The 25,286-nt window shown below is 40.5% G+C and overlaps 5 protein-coding genes and 1 pseudogene across 5 annotated transcripts; 4 read left to right on the forward strand and 2 right to left on the reverse strand.

Annotated features, from left to right (window-relative positions):
- The first annotated feature begins 3,890 nt into the window (after positions 1-3,890).
- Positions 3,891-6,718, forward strand: LOC148153883 (uncharacterized). The gene is made up of 6 exons (XM_088015924.1): positions 3,891-4,025; positions 4,586-4,661; positions 4,835-4,915; positions 5,038-5,127; positions 5,212-5,245; positions 5,547-6,718. The coding sequence occupies exons 1-6, from the start codon at positions 3,906-3,908 to the stop codon at positions 5,701-5,703; spliced, it is 558 nt and encodes a 185-aa protein (XP_087872050.1). The 5' UTR covers positions 3,891-3,905; the 3' UTR covers positions 5,704-6,718.
- Positions 6,719-13,582: 6,864 nt separating this feature from the next.
- Positions 13,583-14,077, reverse strand: LOC106912759 (histone H3). The gene has a single exon (XM_014979549.2). The coding sequence runs from the start codon at positions 14,035-14,037 to the stop codon at positions 13,627-13,629; it is 411 nt and encodes a 136-aa protein (XP_014835035.1). The 5' UTR covers positions 14,038-14,077; the 3' UTR covers positions 13,583-13,626.
- Positions 14,078-14,314: 237 nt separating this feature from the next.
- On the forward strand, positions 14,315-16,955 carry LOC106912760 (histone H2A-like). Its single transcript, XM_088015394.1, has one exon. It carries the CDS (start codon positions 14,401-14,403, stop codon positions 14,785-14,787), a length of 387 nt encoding a protein of 128 aa, XP_087871520.1. The 5' UTR covers positions 14,315-14,400; the 3' UTR covers positions 14,788-16,955.
- LOC148153884 (histone H1 pseudogene) lies at positions 16,894-18,088 on the forward strand (annotated as a pseudogene).
- Positions 18,089-18,394: 306 nt separating this feature from the next.
- On the forward strand, positions 18,395-18,789 carry LOC106912761 (histone H4). Its single transcript, XM_014979551.2, has one exon. The coding sequence runs from the start codon at positions 18,432-18,434 to the stop codon at positions 18,741-18,743; it is 312 nt and encodes a 103-aa protein (XP_014835037.1). The 5' UTR covers positions 18,395-18,431; the 3' UTR covers positions 18,744-18,789.
- Positions 18,790-23,405: 4,616 nt separating this feature from the next.
- Positions 23,406-25,077, reverse strand: LOC106913370 (histone H2B 1/2). Its single transcript, XM_014980053.2, has one exon. It carries the CDS (start codon positions 25,049-25,051, stop codon positions 24,677-24,679), a length of 375 nt encoding a protein of 124 aa, XP_014835539.1. The 5' UTR covers positions 25,052-25,077; the 3' UTR covers positions 23,406-24,676.
- Positions 25,078-25,286: the final 209 nt, after the last annotated feature.

A 25,286-nucleotide genomic window follows, 5' to 3' on the forward strand; every position in this document is an offset into this window, starting at 1 on the left:
CCAAACCAGAACCGCACAGCATTCTGGGAAAAAAGCTTGGGTCGCTCAACCTCTGAAGGCCAGCTAAGCAAGTTTGATAGCATCAATTGGCCTCAGTTATTGGTTACCTAGCAACAACCTGTTGAGTAACCTGCACAGCAGTTTCAGGTTTCACCTCAAATTACTTAAAAAAAACAACAAAAAGAAAACAACTGTGTTCAGTGAAAACTGTGGATAAAACAGGAAAAGTCACTCCACCAGTTTGGCAGTACTTCAGCTTTTTAAAGCAAAAAACAAATCGATAATTATCGATTATATTGTCGACTGACATGAGATGCAAACTCAATTTTACTTAATTAATTTAGGTTCATTTATTCTTATACTTTTTATAATGATTGTGTGTGTAGTCTACATTACTTTTAAGTATTTCTAATGAATATTTTTTATTGTATTTATTTACTAAATTTGTAGTTCAGTAATTTTAGCCTTTGTTTTTTTATTTGGACAAACTGAACATTCTTCAGAGACCAGAGATAAAAAAAAAATAGTCTTTGGAATTTATTAAGAAGGATGTTAATAAACGTGTCCCTGCCAAATAAATTAAAATTATTGTTACTGAGCAACACTTAACGTTTCAAACTACCTGAGTCATGCAGAGTCTCTGCGTAGGACGACTGCCTAATGTTTTCTTAGACATTAAGTATTAAAACGCAACACTAATCCTGAGATTGTCGCCTCAGATAAATGCAAGAAAGAGCAGGAAGTGTTGCCTTGTGAAAATATGTTTCTGTTATCACAAGAAAATACAAGTTTCTTTTGATTCCCCACACGCTTGCTGGGGATTTGTAAACTTTGCCAAGACAAAGCCGTTGCAAAGTACATTTGTGCGTAAGTGAAGGTGGAGCCCTGTTCGTTGGTTTTGACGAGTATCAGTAGACGTATCTATGTGAACGAGGTCAGAAGTGTTATCGTGCAGCAGAGCGAACGGGCCTGCAAGCAACCAAACAAACAAACAAACATCCTGCTTGTAGGACAGGAGAGACCGACGAAACCACAAGAGCTAGAGGCAGTGAGAGCGAGCTTGACCAGAGCAGGAAGTCAGAAAATATATTTATTGATATGTATGTGTGTGTGAGAGTGACTGGGTTTGCATGGTTTTTTTTTTTTTAGCACAAGCATTTTTCTACCCATTTTATTAATGGATTAATGCATCATATTGTCAGCAACTATTTATTTATTTTTACCTGCTTTAACTCCTTTATGTCACTGTTTCATTTCTCGTTTTGAAGTTTTCTCAGACTGATCGTGTTCATGTCGCCCCCTCTAGTGGACACTAGACAAACTGCAACCTCATGTGAAACCCCCCCCCCCCCCACCCTAACTCATTCATTTCTGTAGGCTTTATATCTGCTTAAAGAAAGAACGGAGACACCATTATTAACAATCTACTGCTATATTACACATTTATTATTACTATATTATCTAAAATCTTCCATGCGTTCAAAGTTTTATTTTAAAAGATTCAGCAGCTGTTTGTGCGCCTTTTGGCCAGTAGGAGGCAGCAGTAGCTCACCCAAATATCTAATCAATCTTTATAAGATATTTATTTAACAGATTATTTTTAAAATCGTGGCAGAATGTAATTTTAATCAGTAGCTTTGGTCTCAACAGTCTTAATATTTTGCCCGTTCATTTTTAAGCAGTAACAACAAGGCCGCCGACGCGATAAATCAAGCAAAAAGTTGCAGTTCGCTTTTACTGCCACCAGAGGCTGCTATGACCGTAGCTCAGAAAACATGAAGTTAAAAGACTTTAAACTATGACATTTATGAAGTTCGTGAGGCGGAAAAAAAATGTTTTTGACATGAAACACTTATTTGCTAATATGTATGAAAACCAGCAAACGGGTGAAACATGAGTGAAAATTAATCACTTCTATTTTTACTCATGAAAATCTATTATTCTGCAAACCATGACCAAAAGAGTGTAATTACTAGGAAATAGGCAATTTTACTATTAATGGGGTAAATTGAGACAACTTTTTAATGAAGAGAAAATGAGTGGAAAAAAAAATTATATATATAAACAACAATAAATCCAGATCGCAGGAAAAAGAACATTTCATCTGGAAAAACCACGTAAAATAATTGTCATGATCGTGTTTCTGTGTATTTGGTTTTGGAGTTTTTTTGTGTTCAGTTTGTCCCCTGTGTCTCTGTCTCTGCGTCTTCCCCGCTGATTGTTTCCCAGGTGTCTCATCCCCTTGATTACCCCGTGTGTATTTAAACCCACCTGTTGTCCTTGTCTCTTGGATCCTTGTCGTATGATGCCTGCTTCTCCGGGCTGTTCTCCGTTGTTCTGTGCCTTTGACTTTCATCATTAAATATTCATCTTCATCACAACCTGGGTCTACCTGCGTCCTCATCCTCACCTTAACCCCACCGTTTTATGACAATAATTGCATTAAATCTAAATGTTTAATTATTTATAATGCAAAAATATTATTTTGAAACTTTAAATTGTTTAAAGTCTGTTTTACACTGCTAAAACAGACTTTAAGCAAGTAAAAAAAAGGAAAAAAACTACTTTCAGTTTAAGATCTATGCAGATCTACTTTTGAGAAAAAAAAGTTAGTTCTTTGTGGTGCTATGTGCTGTCAAATTAAAACAAAAGTACAAAAAGTGATTTTTTCTTCTTTGTTGCTTTGTTTCTGTAATACACTTATCTTTTTTTTGTGTGTGGAAAAACATACCTTCTTCACAGATCAAAGAGATCAAACCTGATCCTCACTTTAAAAAAAACAACTCTGCAATTATTTTTGGCATTTTACTCCAGGTTAGAGGATGGGCAGATTCCTCAAATGCTGTTAGTATTTTCTGCAGTTCACCCTATGACTCACTCACTGTGATGATGTCTTTCTCCAACTTCCTTATGACCCTAAACGTTTTTAAAGGTTGGCTGTGTCATCCTTGCGTGACTTTTGATGTTTCAGAACAAGGAGCGACTTGTATCCTGAACCAGGGATCTGACAGGCATCTGTGAAGAAGGTTGTACCGTTTTAGGGTTTCACAGGAACAGCTTCGTTCTTCTCTCTTTACAGTGGAGGATGGCTGTTCACGGCGCAGACAATTTCCACAATTACATAGCGCAGAGCTGGAGAATCGCACATTAGCAATTAGCTCCATCCACAGGGAGATGAATGCAGTCTGTTTTTGTAAATAACTAAGAACATTGTGAGTTCACACAACAGGACGCGTCAGTGTCTTCTGAAAACGATGTTGTAGGTATGTGGGACCAATCGGTGCCTCTCTTACACTCCCACAGAACAACATTCGACATCAACACCACGTTGGTCTTTTTGTGACAGTGAGGCACAAAAACATGAAACATCTTTTGAAATGTAGCCACTCTGGAACTCTGAAAGTCCCACCTGCCTGTCCCTAAACATCTACAGTACGGATGTCAAAGGTCGGTTCTCGAGGGCCGGGATCCTGCGAGTTTCAGTTCTCTCCCTGGACCAAACGATGGCTCATTAGTCCAGACACATTATAGAATCGGCATTGAAACTGTATTTCTCCAACTCAAGAATAGTGGAGGTTTATGAGGAGAGAATAGTTGCTACAGGAGATTCAAGGATTTATTAAATATCCATAAAAAAAATCAAAAAAATAAAAAAAAATCAAGGCACTGGTAGAGATGTGTTTATGATGAAGGGATAACATTATAACATAATGTAAATGGTCCAAAAAGTCCATTTTCTTACATTGTAAAAGCCATGAATGTTTCATCATCCACCTGTTATTGTTCTGACCAAACAGCAATGACAGTTTTCTGTTGTTTATTTGAGGACTTTCTTTCAGCCGATCAGATTTGTCCTGCCTTGCTGGATTTTTGTTTTGTATGTAACGCCACAGCAAACGGTTGTCATGGACCTGCAGGGTGGGATCTTGAGCGTGAGGTCACGTTGCAACATGTTTAAAAAGGGCGAGGAAGCCGACTCCCGCTTGTGCTTTTCAGACAGTCTCATCGTCATGGCCAGACTTCAGGTGAGGAATTGCTGCTGTTTCGGCTCAGAACTGATCTGAGGCAGATATTGATTTTTTTTTTTTTCATTATTATTATCACTCAGTAATTCAGCAGCTTCTGTCATCTCCTGGCTTGTCATGTTTAGACTGGTTATCCAGAGCAGGTTTTAGTCTAAACCATCCGTGGCTCCATGTTGTGCCATGAATGAATGTTTGGGTTTCACGGCTCAAGCTGTGGATAGTTTTGGTTTCCTCTTAGGAGTTTCTAGATCTGACATGATGTCTTTGTTTATTTAAGACTTTTACTTTGTGGCAATCAAAGCTTGTTTCCAACATTCAGGTTTTTCTGTCCAGCATGTCTGAACTGGCCCTGCTGACTGAGAGATAAAACTTAGAACTTTAAAGTTGATTTACAGACAATCCTAATCATCAAAAACCACACTGAGTTTTTTGTTGTTGTTGTTGATTCTTGCATCAAACTGAATGGCTATCTGTATTTAAATGTTTTAATTTCCTGTAATTTTCTCCCACTGTGAGTGTGTTTGACTGTCTTGCATGCGTGTTTGTGTGTGTGTTTCCAGGTGAGCGTTGCATGTGCCATGCTGATGGTGTTCGACAAAAGCATAGCAGGACTGTTGTGTCAGAGGTGTCCCGAAGGTTAGAAGGTTCTGCAAAAATTCTAGAGACGACGATCCTGATGCTAACCTTCCAGGACTAATGTGTGTGTGTGTGTGTGTGTGTGTGTGTGTGTGTGTGTGTGTGTGTGTGTGTGTGTGTGTGTGCGTGTGTGTGTGTGTGTGTGTGTGTGTGTGTGTGCATTAAACCTCCAGATCACTATGTAACCAGAAACTGCTCAGAGGTTGGTTACACTGGAGTTGGGACTAAGTGTTTACGATGCACCAATTGCTTAGGTAAAGCCATTCGCCTCTGCTCCTCAATGTTGCTTTGTCACATTGAACTCTGATCACTGACTAATGTTTCGTTGCTTCTTTAGTCTTTTTTAAGTTTAATGCCGTGTTGTCGCCTCCTGCAGCCCTTTCTCTGGACATTCTGAGTCCTTGCTCTCAGTACTTTGACACCGTTTGCTGGAACCAAACCGTCATAGGGGATCCTGAGCCGACAGGTAAACTCACCTGCAGCAGCTCCGACTTCACGCTTCTTCAAATCTACTGTCTTTCTCTGAACCTTGTCTTCCTCTTGTCCTCAGGCGTTCCTCCCACCGTATGGATCCTCACTGCAACGTAAGCATCAAGATTGGAGTGGCTTTGGGAACTTTGTTGTGGTTTAGTTTTATTTCGTTGTGATTAGTGACTCATTTAATATTTAATCTCTCTACCTGATTAAAACCTAAAAATAACCAGGAGTTGGTAACATTCTAAGAAATCTTGGAGTAAATGTTATCAGACTTCTTTGAAAGAGATTACCTCATCCGTCCAGTTGCTGCGTTCTCTCTGAGGTTTAGTTTAACCTCTAAGTGTCGTCTGGTTGGTTGGGGAAGTAAAGGTATGGCGACGCCCTGATTGTGCTTTGTGTGTTTTCCAGATTTGTGTCCATGTTCCTGCTCGCCTCGTTGGCCCTTTACTACAAACTGATGTTCTTCAAACCAAAGGCAAAGGTTCTCCTCAGCATTGAAAGCAGAATAACTGAGATGACGGACTTTAACCCTCCAGAGACCAAGCTGCAAGCCTGCGCCGCCTGAAGATGATAGGCTTGACCAGTGGTAGTGCAGTGCAGTATCAGGAGACCCACCAACCGAGTGAAACACAGGAAGACCCCCCGTTTGAGCCTGTTCATGGTTAGTTCATGAAATGAGGTCCATAGTCAGGTTAGGTTTAGTTAGTTAGACCAGGTTAGCCAATTGGACATGGGAATGAGAAGTTATGGTTTAAGTTCCTGGGATGTGTTGGCCAAGGCCGATCGACAGACGTTTCAAATCTCCCGACCCTGCTGCTGGAACCGAGTCATGAAAAGGGGCTCCAATTGAGTGGAGTCACGGTTCTGGTTCCGAGGGAGTTGTTAGGAAAACTTTTTAACAGTTAGAAGAAGACGAGAATCTGACGAGATCTAGAATCAATTTATCGACAGCAGGGACGGAGTTACGCTACATGTGTGCTAAGAAAGGCCATCATTAGAAAGGATGAGTGGCGTCATATAAAAAGTACTGCAGGTCTAAGACCCAGTATAATGTGTTAAACATTTAATTTGCATTTACAAAGCTTAATTTGTTTCAAATTAAAGAAATATTTCTGTATTTTAGCTCCACTGTGACCGAATTTATAATGGAGGACGTAATGAGGGCAGAATGTTTCAGAGGAAGATTAGAAGCAGACTTCTATTTTTATCTCTTCAACTAATTAATCCAATAATAAAGCCATAACTGATACATAACAATTAGTAAAACATGGGGTTAGTCACTGAAACGTCAACCACAAACATTTTTTAATTTGAGTCTGAAACAAGTCTAGGTTTAGTTTGCAAATGAATGTCTTAAACTATTTTTAGACAGAAAAAACAACTTAATCACAGATTATGCCACATTTAACAGGCATTTATTAACTTTTCATATATCATTTAGAAAAATACTGCAATAAAATAAAATAAGATAGAAAAGGTCAAAGAATTCCAATTTTTCGAATTGAGTGATGTCATGTTTTGTAAATAAATCGATACATTTTTATTCAACAATGTAATAAAGACGATAATGCTGAACGCAACTCTGCACTGGTTTGTGGAACAAATTATTATCTTTTTCTTTTTCATAAAGCAAAGTTGCAGTCGTTCTGTGCTGCCCAGCAGAGCTGGCAGCAGAAGAAGAGGAATGTGCTTGTTTCCATTTTTTGTAAAATAATCATTTCAAATAAATAGCCTATAGTCTCTGAAGCTAGTGTTCTTATCAATATATCCTCTTCAAGTCAGATTTGCAGGAATGAGGAAGAAGATGAATGACGAAAAGAAACTGCAATAAAATCCCCCTTTCAAAACATATTTCTATAGGTGGGAAGTGCAGGAAAAATAAATAGAAAAGCAAATCCCTTCTTCTAAACCTAAATAATATCCCACCAACAGGAAGTACTCTGTTCACGCATAAAAACACGCGTGACACATTACAGTGTTTGATATTACAAAGGAAAACCAGTGTAAGTTTGAGACAACTGGTAAACAATATTATGGAAATAAAATCAATTCATTCCGGTTTCAGTTTGGTTTATCTATACAGCACCAGTTCACAACTAATGTTGTCTCAATGCACTTTCAAAATAAAGTAAGTGCTTTAAAGAAAAATGAAAATATAATGACTGTCCCACACGATGGGCCACCTCTGATTGAATCATCCCTGAGGTGAGCTAAGTGTGGCCAAGTGCTGGTGAACGTCACTCTGTATTTGTGCCATTTAAGTGGCACAAATACGGATTGGGAGATTTTTCAGCTTTGCTGCTTGTTTTATACTTAAATAAATCTCATTATTTCTCAAAGTAATAACACTGAGGACTTTTGGTCGGGTCCTGGAACTGGTAAGCAGACCTGGGTGGTGCACAGAAGGTAAGATGGGTGAACAACAGAGACTACGGTCTGAAAGGCTGGTGCTCAAGAGTTGATTTACATTTGCATGGCTCCCATCAACTTCTTTTAAATGTGAAAGCCTCTCCTAGGCCCAAGGGGAGGGAGGTGATGGGGCAACACGGACACACACACAGTTTTTGACAATTCTTCGCAGTTCCGTACAATTTCCCATTCTGACAAAAAACTCTTGCTGATAGCCTTCAATCGGCAGTGTTGGGTGTCAATAGCTGTCAAAAATCCCACTTTTCATGCAGTGGGATCGCCATATGCTTTCCTTGTCACTGGTTGGCTGGACTGGCAAAAGTGGAGATAAGACCTTGGATGTTGGCTTCTGTAGTAGAGAAGGCAGAGGAGCTGGATTTTTTTTTTTAGCTGATTATCTGTCTTGTATTACACTGCCACAATGTAGTGATAGTTTTAACAGAAGTGTGGGAAAAAAAAAATTCTACATAAAAGTTATGTTCTGCAGCTTCACCTGTTCATGGTGCAGACATAAACTGGTTGGAGACACGGGCCTGTTGACCGACAAAGACCAGATTGACGGTTTAGTTGTAGTTGAGCTGGTTCTCTGGTGTGTTTTGATTCAGCACAATGGATAATGAAACGTGCAGAGTGGAGCTGTTTGTGCTTGAATTTGCTTGTATGAGAAATGTTGAATGTTTTCTCTTGAAAGGTTCCCATCCATCCACTTTGCTCACCCAGTGTCCTGGGTGAACTGGTCTCTATCGCCAATGGTCATTAGCTGAAAGGTAAGGTTGTCAGTCCTTCACAGAGAAACACAGACACACATAGGACAAACACTGCACACACACACACACACACACGCACACACACACACACACACACACACACACACACACACACACACCTAAGAGCAATTTAGAGAGAACTGTTTTTGGACTGTGGAAAAAAAATCAGAGTAGCCACAGAGAACTCACGTATGTCCAGGGAGAACATGCAAAGTCCACACAAAGGAACCTGGACTGGAACTTCTTGCTGCAAAGCATTCCTACTGATCTATTCACATTATACCAAAGAGTTAAACTCTGTTTTTCTGCAGGGTTAGCTGAGAAGGTGGCAAGTCTGAACAGGTATCAAGGGCTGATGAACAATAATTACGCACACACACACACACACACACGTAGTATGCTTTATCTCTAAATCTAGATTTCCCTGGAATGCCCAGCCCTGTCTTGGCTCACCAGGGTTTCCCTGTTTAACCTGTGTAGGTGCTGAATCTGTTAGATGTAGTTCAAAAGGTTCAGACAGCATCAGACCATAAACAGGTACATTTTGAAATTAAAATAACTGGATTAAAATCAAAGAACATTAAAAGGACACGTCTGTATCTGTAAGTTGTACAGCTGAATTATTACATGTATTCAAGTGGTTAAGATGTTAAATCAAAGGCCTGGAGAAAATGTTTTGGGTTTTTAGATTTTAAAATTGCAAAGGTACAGCAAGGTACATTGAGTTTAAAGATTTATATAATTCAAGTTTAGGTTGTAAACATACATGACCATAAAAGATACTTGGTTAAAATTCTGCTTCAGTGCTTGGTACCTAGCTAAAACCGAGCTAAGCAATATAAAGCGTGCTAAGTGCATGGCTAACATTGAATATCAGCCATGTTTGGACTAAGAAATAGGTAGTGAGAGAACAAACCGTGGATTTCACATTTCCCATAATGCATCTGTAGAAGTGTGACAAGCAGCTGAGGAAGAACCACTGTATACGTTTCACCGTAAATCTGTGTTGTTGCTCATCAGAATAGTCACTCAGTTCAAATCTGACATTTGGCATTCCTAAAACCAACAATGCTTGTGTTTTGCACTGATTTTATTTATCTATTTTTTGTGTCCTGAAGCTAAACTCAGAACCCTAAAAATGAATCCAGAGATGTTTGGTCCTTGTGGCAGCTTCAGTATGTACACTTTTTCATCTTAGGCCCCCAAAATAGAATCTCTCAGAAAAGTGTGATGTATATTTTTAACATTCAAATGTTTTTGAAAAGAACACAGTCAGATTTAAAGTAAACAAAAAGAGAAAATGAAAATGGACCTATGGAGACGCGCCTTTTTTCTGTGTAAAATGCACACTCAACCATTGCTACTATGGTTAGTATATTACATTAAATGTCAGTTTCTGTCTCCTAATCACCTATCAATGACTATTCAAGTTTCGACTCCCACTCGTTTATGCTGCAGTCTTTTTTTATCCTACACGTGAGCCATTACCCTTCTTGTATGACATTTTAAAATGGTCTGATCCACCATGTATGGGTGTCTCCAGCTGTTTTCTAGAGATAAAACAGTAGAAGAGCAATGAAATTTCTACCTTCTTATATCATTTGCACTATTCCTTTAATGTCCCAAAATGCTATTCTTTTTTGTTCAACACAGAACGTGAGAACATCAACCGAAAGTCTTCCCTCCACAGGTGGTGCTTCATCTCCCTCTAGTGGTTGATAGTAGGAAAGCTAATGGCGGAGTGAATGTAGCACAAGTGCCATTTTTTGTGATGTCAAAAATAAAGTACACCTTAAAAGACTTAATTTATAAGCATATTCCATATTCTGTGCCTCAACTGAAAGTACAAGCTAAGACAGTGTTTCTCAACCTTTTTTCGGCCAGCGCCCCCCAAGCCTTTATCCAGGTCCCTCACTGCCCCCACCAAAGAATTTATAGGCTACTTTGCACTGACCATTTTTTTATTATTAATATTTTCTATCAATATTGTAGATGTTTTGATTTTTATGCTTGTTTCTGTATTTATTATCAAAAATAATTTCCCAGAGAACAAAAAAGCCATGGGAATAGAAATTATTTTCACAGGCGTCTACGAAAAATGCAATGAACATTCAAGTTAAAATTGGTAGGCCTAACAGCAGCCAGAGTGGAAAAAATATTATTATTCTTTGCCATTTTCTAGTTGTTAAATATTCCACAAAATGACCAGATAAAAGATGTTCAACGTGCCAGTTTAAACTTTGAACTATTTGCAAACCGACTGAGCTCTGTAACATTAAAACATGGATAGAACTGTAACTACATTAATCATAGCTCTTCTGCTCTTCAGTTTCTGTCGGTTTCTGGTGGCGCAGCTCTGTGCTGCCTTCAGGAGAATGGGACATCAGAGTATCATCCATAAAATTTCACCCACATGGCATTTATTGTGCAAACCAGAGCTTTCAGTGGAAAAACAAAAGTTCCAGGTCCTTTTAATGCCATACAAATATGGGACAGAAACATGGATTATATCTTCATATAGACCTGTCTATTGATTTATAGATTAATAGTTTTACTGGACAGAAATGACAAAGAACAAATCTGGTTCTTAATCAAATCCTAATGAGTCAAATTGAAAGTGTCATGGAGTCACTGAACACCACCATGACATTAACACTGACATGAAAAATAATGTTGAAGAAATAAATATATCAAATCTAATTAAAAACATAAAGAAGTGTTAAGTTATTTAGTGTTATGGTCTATTAGATATATTCCTCTGTATTGACTTTAGTTTCTTAGTTTATTCTTGCATTTTGTTATTCACTCACTTCCATTTAGTTTCCTTTGATTAGTATTATCCTCTCTTGGTTTATTGCTATGTCCACTTTAGTTCTTTCCTGTTGCTAGATTTATTTTATCGTTTATTGACCATCAGTAATCTTCACTCATCACCTGCTGCGCCGCCTAATCGTCAGGTGTTTCACATCATGTGTTGATTTTTTCACTGTTCCGCGTTGGATTCTCTGTTTTTATTCCATAATTCACATCTAGTTCGTCGCTCCGTTTTATGTCCCGCTTCTCCTGTTTCAGAGTTTTGCGCAATGTGCGCGTCTTTTTTTCTTCTTTTTTTTTTTTCTTTAACCCCCTATGGTGCGCAGCGGTCGGGAAGCGTATCGATGGGGAAAAGGCAGACTGACATAAACCTTTTAAAACAACGGAAACATTTTCGGTATTCTGATTACTGAAATTTAAAAGTGCTGTGTTGTTCCATCACACCCGTTTCACACCGGACCACTTACAGCTCCGGTGTTAACGCTATAACATGAACGCTCACTATCGTGGTATCACCCATGGAGGGATTTCTTTATTTAAATTGGTTCATTTTTCAGAGGGATACAAAGTGAGGGTATCGGGATTTTAGTAATTACATGTTTATAATAGTTATTTTCTGTTGTCCTTCCAACGGAAATAAAACACTCTTTAATATAAGTTGCTGCTTTGACATGATCACAGAACTGGCAAACCATATGTACAAAAATACCAGACAAACTGAATCACAGCACCATCATCAGCCGGTGTACTGCTGAACTGATGTGGTGAAGCTGCCATCGATACTGTTGCAGCCAGGCATGTTTTAATGTTACACAATACCTTTTTACCAAGTTGCTCAAAGTCTAAACTGGTATTGTTGTGCATTAAGGTGTAAAGTTTACCTTCGACCAAACGCCCCCCAAAGGAATCCCAGCGCCCCCCTTTTGTAAAAATTTCCGCCAGCGCCCCCTGCCGTCCTCTGAACGCCCCCTGGGGGGCGGTACCGCCCACATTGAGAACCGCTATGCTAAGACATATGAGAACATTAAAAAAGCTGTAATAATCATGTGGTGTAAATACTAATAGCCTAAAAATAATAATGAACCTTTATACGCATGAGCGACAGGACCTCCACACTCTTAAATATAGGTGAGTCGAAAATGACCCGTTTTAGAATCAGTGTGTTTTTGGGCTACTTTTGTAATTTTGGTTAAAGATAATAATTTGCTTTATATTTTGTGTTGTAATAGTCCACAAATGAATGATTTTACCTGAAAATTATTTTATTTTATTCTTTTTAAACATTAAAGGACATTTCATAACAGCAAAATAGAATATTTTGTACTGTGGCTGCATGAGGAAGAGTTTCTTCATCCAACATGTGTAGAACATGACATAATTTAAGAAATTGATGAAATAGGCTAAAGTATTGACAAGTAATGACATTCACAGTAGTAATTAATGACTGACACAATGAATGGGGTAATGTTAGCTGGCTAAATAAACTATAAAATAGAATAAATTAATTACACAATAATGATGAAGCCGATAAAACTGTGTACACCTGTAATGGAAAATTTTATAACGTGCTCCTCACCCCTCTTCTGCTTTAGGTTATCTGAATAGTCTAATCATGATCAAGAGTCTTCTACAGTGTCCTAACAGCAGGAGAGAGCTCCTTGATCCTGGAGACTATGGAAGTGTCTCCAGGATCACTTCTGGAGACACTTCCATTTCCCAACGTGTAACTTATCTGCCCTCTTTAGCATGAAAGAAGAACCTCCTATCCTATAATAGACAAATGGCCAGACAATCTGTGTTGGGCTCCAAGGAATCCCTGGTACATCACAATCAGAGATTCACACCTATTGTCCAATCAAGTCTGTCTTCTCTGAGTAAACCTATAAAAGGAAGCCACATCCATTTAGACTTGACACACTCCTTTGTATTTCTGTTCTCACCTTGAAAGGTTTTAATACATTTCTTTTCTTTTAGTCTGTGTGCTCCATTCAACTGACATTAGTGTCACTTGATCGGAACCAAATTTACAAATGAAACTCCAGAGAGACTGTTTGGGTCATTTTTAGCCCACTTCATGTGAAACACGTTTTATAAACTGCCGTTGAGGCAAGACAAGTTTAGATGCCATGTAAAAAAAAAAATTGTTTGGGGAATATGCTGTGCTTGCTATGAAAATTGGGGGGCAAAAAACTGAAGTAATTCCTCATGGATGAATGGCAATTGAGATTCAAATATTACCTTGAACGAAGGTAAAGTTCTACAGACATTCTGCAGGACAATTAAGGCAGATTCAGACATGAAGGTAGACATTCTGCTTACAGACAGTGGTGGTGGGATGGGATAAAACCATTTATTTTGATTATAAAAAAAATTATACAAACAGAAAATTAAGATTTGTCCGTGTACAACAGAAAAGTTTAAGACAACAGGAAGAGCTCTTAATGAAGGTGTGTGTGGCTCTTAAAAGAGCCGTTGTGTGTTAGTTGGAGCTGCAGCCTCTAAGCTCTCTCTCCGCGGATGCGGCGGGCCAGCTGGATGTCTTTGGGCATGATGGTGACCCTCTTGGCGTGGATGGCGCACAGGTTGGTGTCCTCGAACAGACCCACCAGGTAGGCCTCGCTGGCCTCCTGCAGAGCCATGACGGCGGAGCTCTGGAAGCGCAGGTCGGTCTTGAAGTCCTGAGCGATCTCTCGGACCAGACGCTGGAAGGGCAGCTTGCGGATCAGCAGCTCCGTCGACTTCTGGTAGCGACGGATCTCTCTCAGAGCCACGGTACCGGGCCTGTAACGGTGAGGCTTCTTCACGCCGCCGGTAGCCGGAGCGCTCTTCCTGGCCGCCTTGGTGGCCAGCTGCTTCCTGGGGGCTTTGCCTCCGGTGGATTTACGGGCGGTCTGCTTGGTTCTGGCCATGCTTCTGTTCTCTGATCAGGAGAGGAGAGGAGAAATGATGCAAACCGCCGAGGCTCCGCTGCTCTTAAGCCGAGGCTCTGGGCGTCACTCTGTGACGCTGCGGCTCCGCTCCGGATCCTGGTTGGTTAGCGGCTCCTCCTGGAGCTCGGCGCCGCCCAGAGGCGTCTCCTCCCGGCTTAATGTCCGCCGCTCATTGGAGGAAGCCGCGTTTTAAAAAGTCCGCCTCTCCGTCCCGCTCTGCTGGAAGCTTTTCTGGTTGGTCGCCAACATCGTCCCGCTCCTCTCCGCGGACATATAAAGCAGCTTTCAGCCGCTGCTTCTCATTTCTTGAGTCTCATCTCCAGGAACAAACGATAAGAAAAAATGAGTGGCCGCGGAAAGACCGGAGGAAAAGCCAGAGCTAAGGCCAAGACCCGCTCCTCTAGAGCCGGACTCCAGTTCCCAGTGGGCCGTGTTCACAGGCTGCTGCGCAAAGGCAACTACGCGGAGCGGGTCGGTGCCGGAGCCCCCGTCTACCTGGCCGCTGTGCTCGAGTATCTGACCGCTGAGATCCTGGAGCTGGCTGGGAACGCCGCCCGCGACAACAAGAAGACCCGCATCATCCCCCGTCACCTGCAGCTGGCCGTCCGCAACGACGAGGAGCTCAACAAGCTGCTGGGTGGAGTCACCATCGCTCAGGGTGGAGTGCTGCCCAACATCCAGGCGGTGCTGCTGCCCAAGAAGACCGAGAAGGCCGCCAAGACCAAGTAAACCTGCTGCTGCTGCTGCTGCTCGGCAACAAACACAACGGCTCTTTTAAGAGCCACACACTCATTACATCATGAGAGCTCCGCTTCCAACCAAACACACCAACACTTTCCTCATATTCTTCACTATTTCAATGTTTAATTGCTCATTTCATAAACTTGCTCATCTTAGTCCTGGAATCAATGACACTTTTTATGCAAAGCTTTTAAAACCTCAGTCACTCTTCACGGCCAGGTGAAACGTGTTTTAATTTGTGGCTATAAGATTTTATTTGGACAACAAAACGTGACCCTTTCCAGTATCGCACAATGTTACGTGGAAAAACTCAATTCGTGGTTTATTTAATAAAATCACTACATTTTCATGTCTACTAGGAAGAATGTAGTTTTAATCAAGCGTCACCATCTTCTAACTTAAATATAAAATATCAGCTGCTTTGCAAAATGTATTTTATATAAACTTTAAACTTCTCATAACTACACGTTAAAACATTAGATTTAGATTTTATTTTGTAGACAAGCACAAAGTCATTTGCCCATTCTTTACAAAACACCTCGTTTATTCTCCTTTGGTGAATGTCTGCAAATATATTTCTCTAAACTCTTGCCACAGATTTAGATCTAGGCTTTGACTGGGCCATTCGGATGTCAAGTATTTGCAGTATGTGTGCCCGTATCTGGGAGGTTAATTCTGTATTCCGGGCTGCCATTACAGCACTGAAGACCAAAGAACACTCCAAGCAAATCAGAGAAAAAGTTATAGAGAACTAAAAGTCAGTGGACACGTGGAGCTGTCTTCTGTGTCCCTTTAATTTCGATTTTACTCGTCTATTCCGCACGTCTTTGTGCTGCTCTGTCTTCTAAACTCATTCTGAAATGAACCAAAGGACAATGTGAACAAGTTCAATCAAGAGCAACACAGAAATAAGTCACTGTGGTTGATTAGAGATTTATCCCGTCCCGTGATTTATTTCACGTCCAGAAACTACTCAGTTTTATTCAGGTCAGTCTGGTAAAATCCGTCTTAATTTGAACTGTTGATCCTAAAGAAACAGAAACTTTCTGAAAGGGTTTTTGGCAACAAAAAAACTTTTCACCTCAGCAGAGATGAGATAGACTGAAACATTTACATAAGCATTAAAGCAACAAATGATTTGATAATGAGTGTAGAATCTGCCTGATGTTTCCTTTAACACAACCTGAAGATCATTGAGAAAAATAAAACAGTTGGCAGGAGAATGAAAATGAACCTGAAGTCTTTGTGTGTTTGGTGTTTATTGTATGTAAATAATTTTGTGTATTAAATTGTGTTTTGTGGATGTTGGTGTGTACAAAACTCTTACCTGCAAGTCAGAAAGAACATCGACTTTTAATGAACTTTTAATGTTTTATAAATCAATACCCTCATCTAGTTTTGAGTGTGATGAACTGAGAATATGTAAATCCCTGCATATGCTCCTTGGATACAATTAAAAAAAAAAAAAAAAACATTTTTCTGACCAAATCTCGATATTGAAGTGATTTTCAGAGCAGCTGCTGCTGAATCTTCATTTACTGCAGACAGGAAGTTAATGCCAGTGGATCAGCGGTCTGCCTCACGCAGGGATCCTGAGGGTGTGTTTACATCCGCTGAAAAATCACTCCTTTCATCTCCACAAATCACTTCACCGCTGCCATTTTACTCGGATTCTGTCCTCGTGTGTCTCGGCTAACAGAAACATATTTGTTGCTTTTAGAATAATGTGGTTTTAGATGTCTTCGGAGGCGAAATTCGAAGAAAACTCCCAGCGAGAGGCACAACGAAGGCGAGAATCTGGCCGCTTTAAAGGCTCCTGGAACAAAGGAAAAACATGATGGGTGTCAAACGTGAGCTCAGTCTGAAGAATGGAGACTTTTATATCTCCTTTAGTAACTTTGGTCTTGTAAGATGTTTGTTTTCGGAGTATTTTGAGACTAAATGTTGGCGGAGAAAACACAAAGTGGAGCCGCTGTTCGAGGCGGCAGCAGAGCAGCGGACCGAGTTGTCTCTTCACGGTTCTCATGTGTGTTATAAGTCCCGCCTCCCGCTCTGAGCTCGGTACGTTCAGAGGAACAACCCAGTCCGACAGACATGGCAGAGGAAGCTCCAGCAGCCGCGCCGGCCAAGGCTCCGGCCAAAGCCCCGAAGAAGAAGTCCGCTCCCCGGCCCAAGAAGGACGGACCCAGCCTCCCGAAACTCATCGTGGACGCCGTGGCCGAGTCCAAGGAGCGCAAGGGGATGTCCCTGGCGGCCCTCAAGAAGGTGCTGGCCGGGAAAGGAGTGGACGTGAGCAAGGCCAACAAGCGCATCAACACCGCGGTCACCAAGCTGGTCACCAAAGGGACCCTGAGCCAGACTAAGGGCACGGGGGCCTCCGGCTCCTTCAAGCTCGCCAAGAAGGAGCCCAAAGCCGCTAAACCGGCCAAGAAGGTGGTGAAGAAGAAGGCTCCCGTCAAGGCCAAGAAGCCCGCCGCCAAGAAGAGCGCAGCGGCCAAGAAACCCGCCGCAAAGAAACCCGCAGCGGCAGCCAAGAAGTCCCCGAAGAAGGCTCCGGCCAAGAAAGCGGCCAAGAAGCCCGCCAAGAGCCCCAAGAAGGCCGCGCCCAAGAAGCCCAAGGCCGCCGCCGTCAAGAAGCCCAAGGCCGCAGCCAAGAAAAGTCCAGCAAAGAAACCTGCAGCCAAGAAGGCCGCAGCCAAGAAGGCCAAGAAGTAAACAGCTGCTTCAGCCCCGCATTTCACTGACCAAAGGCTCTTTTAAGAGCCAACACACATTCTACTGAAGAGCTCTTCCTTTTCTTTTCTTTTCTTTTCTTTGCCCCGTATTTTACTTCATACACTTCCACTTGGAAAAATTACATTTTGCACCATCTGAGAGTTAATGAGTTAATGTGTTCTACCACTGTATGTGGAAGAACACATCAACTTTCACACTTATTCTTCTCATGTAATATCAGTGAGTCTTTAGTCATTGCTTATTACTTCACTGTCTGCACAAATTATTACAGACAGGAAAGCCACAAAAAGGCTCACACAGCACTCGGTTCCTTTCACAATGAATCGGCAAAGTCACTTGGCTCGCTCACAACTGACACTGCTGAATTCAAGTTTTTAAACACCCATATAATGCGTAACATTGCTTCTATGCAAGTAATAAAAGTCAGACAACAACCAGGAAAAGCAATCAAATATTCAAACATCAAATGGAACAAAACTGTCATATTCAATTCTAAAAGGAGTAGAAATCAGGCCAACACTTAATAAATCCTTCTGAAATCAATTAGCAAAAATGATTGGATGTTGATCATTCACAACTTAAATGGAGTGAAAATTGTTTCAGAAATCTCTCATGTTCCTCGGCTGCACAACAGCATGAATACAAACAGATGAACTACATTTATTTTTATGTTTATTCCTTTCAGAGACTGTCGAGGGGAGCTTGATTCACACAACTTTGTTTCATCAAACTTAAATTATTGCTTCAAAAAGAACGTTCTTCTCGATCTGTCATAGTCTTGTAGGAGGAGCTGCTGACGTCGGCTCCTCATAGGTCCGCAGCTCACACATAAAGCCCGACACTCCGCGGCTCGGGCTCACATTCATCTTTGTGTTTGCACAGAAGAACAAGACAAAATGAGCGGCAGAGGAAAGGGAGGCAAAGGACTCGGGAAAGGAGGCGCCAAGCGTCACCGTAAGGTTCTCCGTGATAACATCCAGGGAATCACCAAGCCCGCGATCCGCCGTCTGGCTCGCCGCGGGGGAGTCAAGCGTATCTCCGGTCTCATCTACGAGGAGACCCGCGGTGTGCTCAAGGTCTTCCTGGAGAACGTCATCCGTGACGCCGTAACCTACACCGAGCACGCCAAGAGGAAGACCGTCACAGCCATGGACGTGGTGTACGCTCTCAAGAGGCAGGGCCGCACTCTGTACGGCTTCGGAGGTTAAACGGTGAACTCCGCTTACTGAACCAAAGGCCCTTTTCAGGGCCGCCCACTTATCGGTTAATGAGCTGCTATTCCTGTAAAGTCTTATCGGTAGAAACTGATGAGAAACCTTGAGCCTTCAAGCGTTTGCCGATGGTTTATATTTTATTTATTCTTTACACCGTGTCTTACTTGCCCGAGTTGTTTACTCTGAACACAACTCCGGCAGCAGAGGACATTCCTCTGCTTCCGTTATTTGCATTCACTCTAAAATATTTTATAAATAAGTTTTCTTTATTCGGAATTGACATCAAAATACAATTGTATTACTACAAGACATTTTTTCGCTGCCAGAAGTTCTATTATTCATGGATAATACCCTTTAACTGTCTTTCAAGACTGCTCAGTTCCACATGTTGACCAAAATTACTTAAAAGCCACGACAGGGACTAAAAAGCCAATCTGTGATTCCTGAACAAGTGGAAACATTATTTCTGCCTGACGGTCATTGCCATCTAGTGGTATGTTTGTGTTCTCCCCCCCAGTCTTGCACAGCAGAAACAAAATTAAAATTCTGCATGGAGCTAAATATAACAGATCAGAGCCAACTGGACATCTGCTAAAAATATATTTTTTTAAAAGAATAAGGGTTATTGCTATTTGTTCTCAAGCTGAGTTTTGTTCCATGGAGTCTGGGCTATTTGAACCACTTACCACTAGAAGTTGCCTCCCAGCAGGACTGTTGGTGTCATCAGCAATAGTGACAGTGTTTAAGGGGATCACTCACATCCCTACTGTTAATTGTAAGTCATGTGGATGCGTTTCTTCTGACGCACTCCAATAGGGACTTTAGGCCCTACTAATATTGTTAGCCTCCCAGAGGGTGTTAAAGATAAGATAGTTGGCTCAGTATCAGCTACAGCTCAGTTCTGTTGTACCGCTGTCAGATCTTTTATCAAAGTTGGATTTATCAGTTTTGAACGACCCAGAACAAGAGAGAGTTAGATCTTTGAAGAAATATGTGGGAGTGTTCTCTGCCCATGACAGTGATCTAGGTTGCACAGATCTGATAGTTCATGAAATACCTCTGCTACATGATCCAGCAGTATGTCAGAGGTTTAGGTGGATTCCTCCCTCAGAGTATGAGGCTGTACAGGTCCACATTCGGCTTCTGTTGGATAGCCAGCAGATTCAGCCCTGGCTCGACTCTGGAGGAACAACATTTCACTCTGGATGTGAAATCAGAAATGAGAAATAAAACAATGTGAATCTTTTGCAAACCAAACTGAAACATCATTAATTAACATCTGTTGACTTATTTTAACAAGTTTTGTTCATCAGTCAAAACTTAAAAACAAAGTTAAATAATCTCAAAGTCTGAAATAAGAAAATAATTCATTTCTAGGGTAAAATGTTTTTGAGATTTTATTCTGACATTAAACGTAGTTTTAAAATAAAATATATTAAAATAAAATTAAACTACAGATTAAAATATCAATAAAAAATTTTATTGGATAGAGAAAAACCTCAGGTTCTTCACTTTAGTGACTGAACTCTCCAGGATCTCAAGCAGAAGCTTCATATCAGAGCCTCCCAGTCCTTCGAACCAACTTATGACTTATTTCCAGTTCAGTCTCATCAGGGTTGGACTTCAGAGCTGAGGCCAAAACTTCACATTCAGCCTGATGGAGCGTAGCATCACCAAGTCTGTGATTAGAGAAGAAATAGTCAGTTCTAATTAAATCAATCTGGATCATAAACAGACTGAAATATGATAACAGCGATGTCTTCATCTGATGAACATCTGCTCTTCAGACTTTCTACAAATGGAGAGAAAATTTAACACAATGTACATTAAAGTTAAATGGGGAAAAAAATCCAAAATAATAAGCGATTCTGGGATTCACAGCTCAAGTTTAGGCCTGTGGAAGAAATTTTCTTGGAAAAGCATGGAGCACGTTTTGGTTACCTCCATCATCAAGAGTAAGGAACGGTCATCGTTTCTGCAGTTTAGTAGAAAGATTAGGAGTCAAGATAACATAGTATTGGAGGATATCTAAAAATTAGCCATTACTCTGTAAAAGTTTTAAAGTAGCCAGTTTGTGTTGTTTCCTTGCCCTCAAGATTCGTTCTTCGTGTAAAAATACCTCTTTACTGTGATCAACTGTACAGGGACCAGGGTGGTTTTACAGGAACAACATAGTGTGTCTGCAGCCTGGCCTTCAGCTCCACGTCTCAAACTCTGGTTACATAAAGCATAAATGAAACAATCACCTTCTGGTTAGTGGAGCTTCAAGATATTTGTCATGAATTGAGCTTTATTATTTTCCTGAAACAAAAACTGGGAAATAAAGTAGTTAATAGATGTAGTAACTGTGACCACCATGAGGTTTCATCAGCCAGTAACTGAAGCAAAGCTGCTACTGAAATACGTTACTGCAGCAAGAAGCAGGTTGAGACAATAAATTAAAATAAAGGTCTGAGCTTAGATCACATTTCAGACAGACGTGATAAGATCAGTGGTAACTGCAGATGGAGCCTGACCATGTAACAAGTCAGAGTTGCTTATTACACGGGACGCCTCCGGCAGCTTGAATACTTTTCCCTCAATTGTCAGATGCATCATGGGAGATGGAGTCTTAACATCAATATTTTTCTCCTTTTGTTTCTTAAGATAAAATCTGAGTAAAACAAGAAATAATTTAACGTCCATACTGTGGACAAGGACTGCAATAATCACACAGAACGAATGCAGAGTTAGTTCATACTTTACTGATAAACAAGCACAGAATGAAACCATTAAATACATTTTAGGACTAACGGTTGTTTCAGTAATGGATTATGCTGATGATTAATTGGTAATTGGATGAGAAATTTATACATTCTGCTTATTTTTTCAGTTAGCCACTTAAGAATAACATTAAGAACTTTAGAAACAATAAAAATACAAATAAGATATCTGATTCCTGTTTTAAATGAGAAAGTGTTTTATTGCCTGCATTGCAAAAAAAAAACCCAAAAAAACACTCCTTTACTGAACGCTTGACTGTTTGTAGCAAAGGATGAAATCTGAAATCTTCAAATATCAACATGTGAACAGCTGAGACATTTCTGCTGAACTGAACTTCAATACAGTGTGAGGCTGATCTTGTGATTCACTTTATATGAACCAGTGAAAAACTAGTGAGGATACAGTGCTCAATAAGTGTCATCACTTTCATCAAATCTTTGAATAATTGATTAATACAATTGTTTCAGCTCTAATCTATAATGTTATATCCCATAACTTAACAGAAACCTATAAACTGAATTAGCATGATTTTTTTTTGGCATCAGTTTCTAACTTTCAGTCTGCAGTTTACAACAGTAAATACAGCAAACTGCTGGGAAAACCTCCTGAAAATAAATGTAATGATGCAACCAGATGGACTGGAGGAATAATTAGGATATAAAGGCGCATGACATTGTAAACAAAAACCATCAGTTTTTCTGTATTTTGAAGTGAAGCTTTCGTCTTTCCAGATAGATCTAATATTTATTTTTTCATATTTATAATGTGAAAGACATAAATGTGATCAATTTAACAGAAGTCAGAAACCAGCAACAGCTCTGTGGTAACAGAAAAAAACATTACATTTTATTCTGTAAAAACCTTCCCAGAAATATTAACTGTGGGTCATTCTGAAGATCAGTCTGGAAAAAACAAACAAAAAAACTACCTTGTGCCGGTAATACGATACATTTTAACAACATTGTTGCAACTTGTCTTCCGTTCTTTTTGTCTTTAAACTGCAACAGCGAAGTTGTCTTATCAAAATAAAAGCATCAAATCAGAAACTGGAAGTCAACCATATATCCTACAAAATAAAACGAAGTAAAGGAAATATATTCCTTTTGGGGTTATTTACAATAGTAATGGATAAATATCACATCAATTTGGAACATCGCCTGTAACATGACTGGAGGAAACTTGAAACATTACATCTCAACCATCGGATATTTTAAAGATATAGCTCCTACAACGGAAATAAATTCAGGGTTTGTTAACAAATGTAGTCATTTTCACAGTTAGTTTCTAAAAAAAAGGTTTGTTGAGAGAAGTATTACATGCAATTAAATATACAGACTGTAATATAACTAGTTATTTGATGTTCACTAACGAAATTTTTTTGAACGGCTCTTCCGGTGTCCTAAAACACCTGAACGAGTCTTAGAGCCTCTCTTTGATTTTTAAAAATTGTTTTCGAGCTTACAATCTCTTATTCCGTTCAATTTAAATTGTGTTTATTTAATCCGCAAATAGATACAAGCGACGAAAGGGCTGAACGTATGAGGACACACAGCGCCTCCTCATTGCTCAGTTTGTTTTCGTCTTGTGTCATGGCGGCACTGTGAGCTGCCGTGACGCAGGTTTCACGCAGCGGCAGAGAGGATGGCGCCCTGCTCTCTCTTCTTCCTCTTTGGTTAATGTTCATAGCGGCAATTGTATGCTTTAGTTACAATTGTCCAAAAAAAATTTATAGTTTCTGTGAAACTGAAAAACTTTTTTCTTCCCCCATGTACCTTTTATTTTGGTTTTATATTACAAATACACTAAAACAATACATGGGTATAGGACATTTTTAACTTTTGAAAATATATAATTTTTCCTGTAAAAGTGTTAGGTAAATTGTATTAGCAACTATTTGTTATACTGTTTTATATGTTCTTAGTTTATGTACTCTTATTTGGTTTAGTCATATCTTTTAAGGAATGTTTCTGTATTGTTAATCATTCTGGCTTGCTTTCTCAGAAGGCCTCTCTGAAGAAGAGCAGTGACATCAACTCTTCACAGAACCCCTGCTTTGACCTCTTAGATAGCTATAAAACCATCGCCATCGCCGTGAAGATGTACAACTTGTCCTGCTTGATCCTGGGTCAGGAACTGGATAAGCTAGTGTTAGATTGATTGTGTTGTTAGTTAGTGATAATCTTGGCGCTGTGACTGTGTGATGAAGTGTTTTCCCCCTCCCTTTAGAGTTACAGCGTTCTGTGATTAGGGATCCTAAAGACAATAAAAAGAGAGGACCATGCAAATGTGCTTCAGAGCAGCAAGAGATTTGTAACTGAAAGCACATCTCTGTCTGTTCTCCTCGGGAGTATTCAGAATCTAACTTTCTCTTGTCTTTCCTGTGTTATTTGCTGTGTTTAATAGGTGTCAACTCTGACAAAAAGCATACTGCTATTTACTTAATGCAGATTGTAGCAGCCGTAATTGTGTGGTGTCCCTTTAAGACAGCACAAGTTTTTGCTGGTGATGTCACAAATATGCGCCTATGCTTCTCTGTAGAGCGTATGGTTAGATAAACGTGCTGGAGATCGACGCATGGACTGAGACGGACATGTATATTTTATCTCCCCAACTATAGTAACGTTACGGGTTGTTTGGACTTCGCTTATTTTCATTTTTGATAATACAGCAGACGTTCAACCGGGCTTTGTGATGTTAATGTAGAGTCTGTTTATTAAGAGGATAAACTGGCATTCACAGTACCAGTGTGTTTCAGTTTGACTGTCACGATGAGTCTGCCGCTTCCTCTCCACCACCCAATACAACTGAAGCTTTACAAGATGATTCAAATTTGTGAACTTCACCCACTACAATTAAAGCAAAAAAAAAAAAAAAAAAAAAAACTGGCTTAATCCTAAAAATCTAAAAATACAAAGTATATTTTCATAATGGGGTCATTTGAACTGCTCTTTGAAATGGAGAGATACTGAAGATTCAAGTTCCCTTACAAGAAAATCAGTCTCATTAAATACAGTCACTAAATACAGCCTTAAGTTAAGGGTTTGTACGCTTAGGGTTTGCACACCGACCACCATATGGATATTAAAGATTAGACCAAAGCCCTTCAGATGTAGTGAGTGGCTCTTAAAAGAGCCGTTGGGTTTGTGTGTAAACAGCAGAGCCGTTTACTTGGAGCTGGTGTACTTGGTAACAGCCTTGGTTCCCTCGGACACGGCGTGCTTGGCCAGCTCACCGGGCAGCAGGAGGCGCACAGCGGTCTGGATCTCCCTGGAGGTGATGGTGGAGCGCTTGTTGTAGTGAGCCAGACGGGAGGCCTCGGAGGCGATGCGCTCAAAGATGTCGTTGACGAAGGAGTTCATGATGCTCATGGCCTTGGAGGAGATCCCGGTGTCGGGGTGAACCTGCTTGAGCACCTTGTAGACGTAGATGGCGTAGCTCTCCTTCCTGGTCCTTCTCTTCTTCTTGCCTCCTTTGCCGGCGGTCTTGGTGACCGCTTTCTTGGAGCCCTTCTTGGGCGCAGACTTTGCGGGTTCGGGCATATTGTCTCTGGAAACTTACAGCGACGAATGTGTTGCTGAACAGGAACCGCTGATGTTATACATGCTGTATGGAAATTGAGCTGTTGCATTTCCTGGCTGTGATTGGATGGCTCAGTAAATCAGGAGGTATTTGAATTGAAGCCACGTGGTTTTTCAAATGTTGCGCGCAGTCGAGACAAAGGGCGGGAATCGCCAACGTTCTCCTTAAAAGTGAAACCATAAAAGCAGACACTTC

Source organism: Poecilia mexicana, unplaced genomic scaffold (assembly GCF_051168715.1).
Source record: "Poecilia mexicana isolate PSO_F unplaced genomic scaffold, ASM5116871v1 scaffold_18, whole genome shotgun sequence".
Taxonomy (NCBI): domain Eukaryota; kingdom Metazoa; phylum Chordata; class Actinopteri; order Cyprinodontiformes; family Poeciliidae; genus Poecilia; species Poecilia mexicana.

What these genes read in the sequence shown, in the direction of transcription:
- LOC106912759 (XM_014979549.2), bottom strand. Translation starts at nt 14,037, where the DNA reads ATGGCCAGAACCAAGCAGACCGCCCGTAAATCCACCGGAGGCAAAGCC.
- LOC106912761 (XM_014979551.2), top strand. Translation starts at nt 18,432, where the DNA reads ATGAGCGGCAGAGGAAAGGGAGGCAAAGGACTCGGGAAAGGAGGCGCC.
- LOC106913370 (XM_014980053.2), bottom strand. Translation starts at nt 25,051, where the DNA reads ATGCCCGAACCCGCAAAGTCTGCGCCCAAGAAGGGCTCCAAGAAAGCG.
- LOC106912760 (XM_088015394.1), top strand. Translation starts at nt 14,401, where the DNA reads ATGAGTGGCCGCGGAAAGACCGGAGGAAAAGCCAGAGCTAAGGCCAAG.
- LOC148153883 (XM_088015924.1), top strand. Translation starts at nt 3,906, where the DNA reads ATGGACCTGCAGGGTGGGATCTTGAGCGTGAGGTCACGTTGCAACATG. An exon ending in ACGATGCACCAATTGCTTAG is followed by an intron (nt 4,916 to 5,037) that starts GTAAAGCCATTC and finishes CGCCTCCTGCAG; the next exon opens with CCCTTTCTCTGGACATTCTG. An exon ending in GTATGGATCCTCACTGCAAC is followed by an intron (nt 5,246 to 5,546) that starts GTAAGCATCAAG and finishes TGTGTTTTCCAG; the next exon opens with ATTTGTGTCCATGTTCCTGC.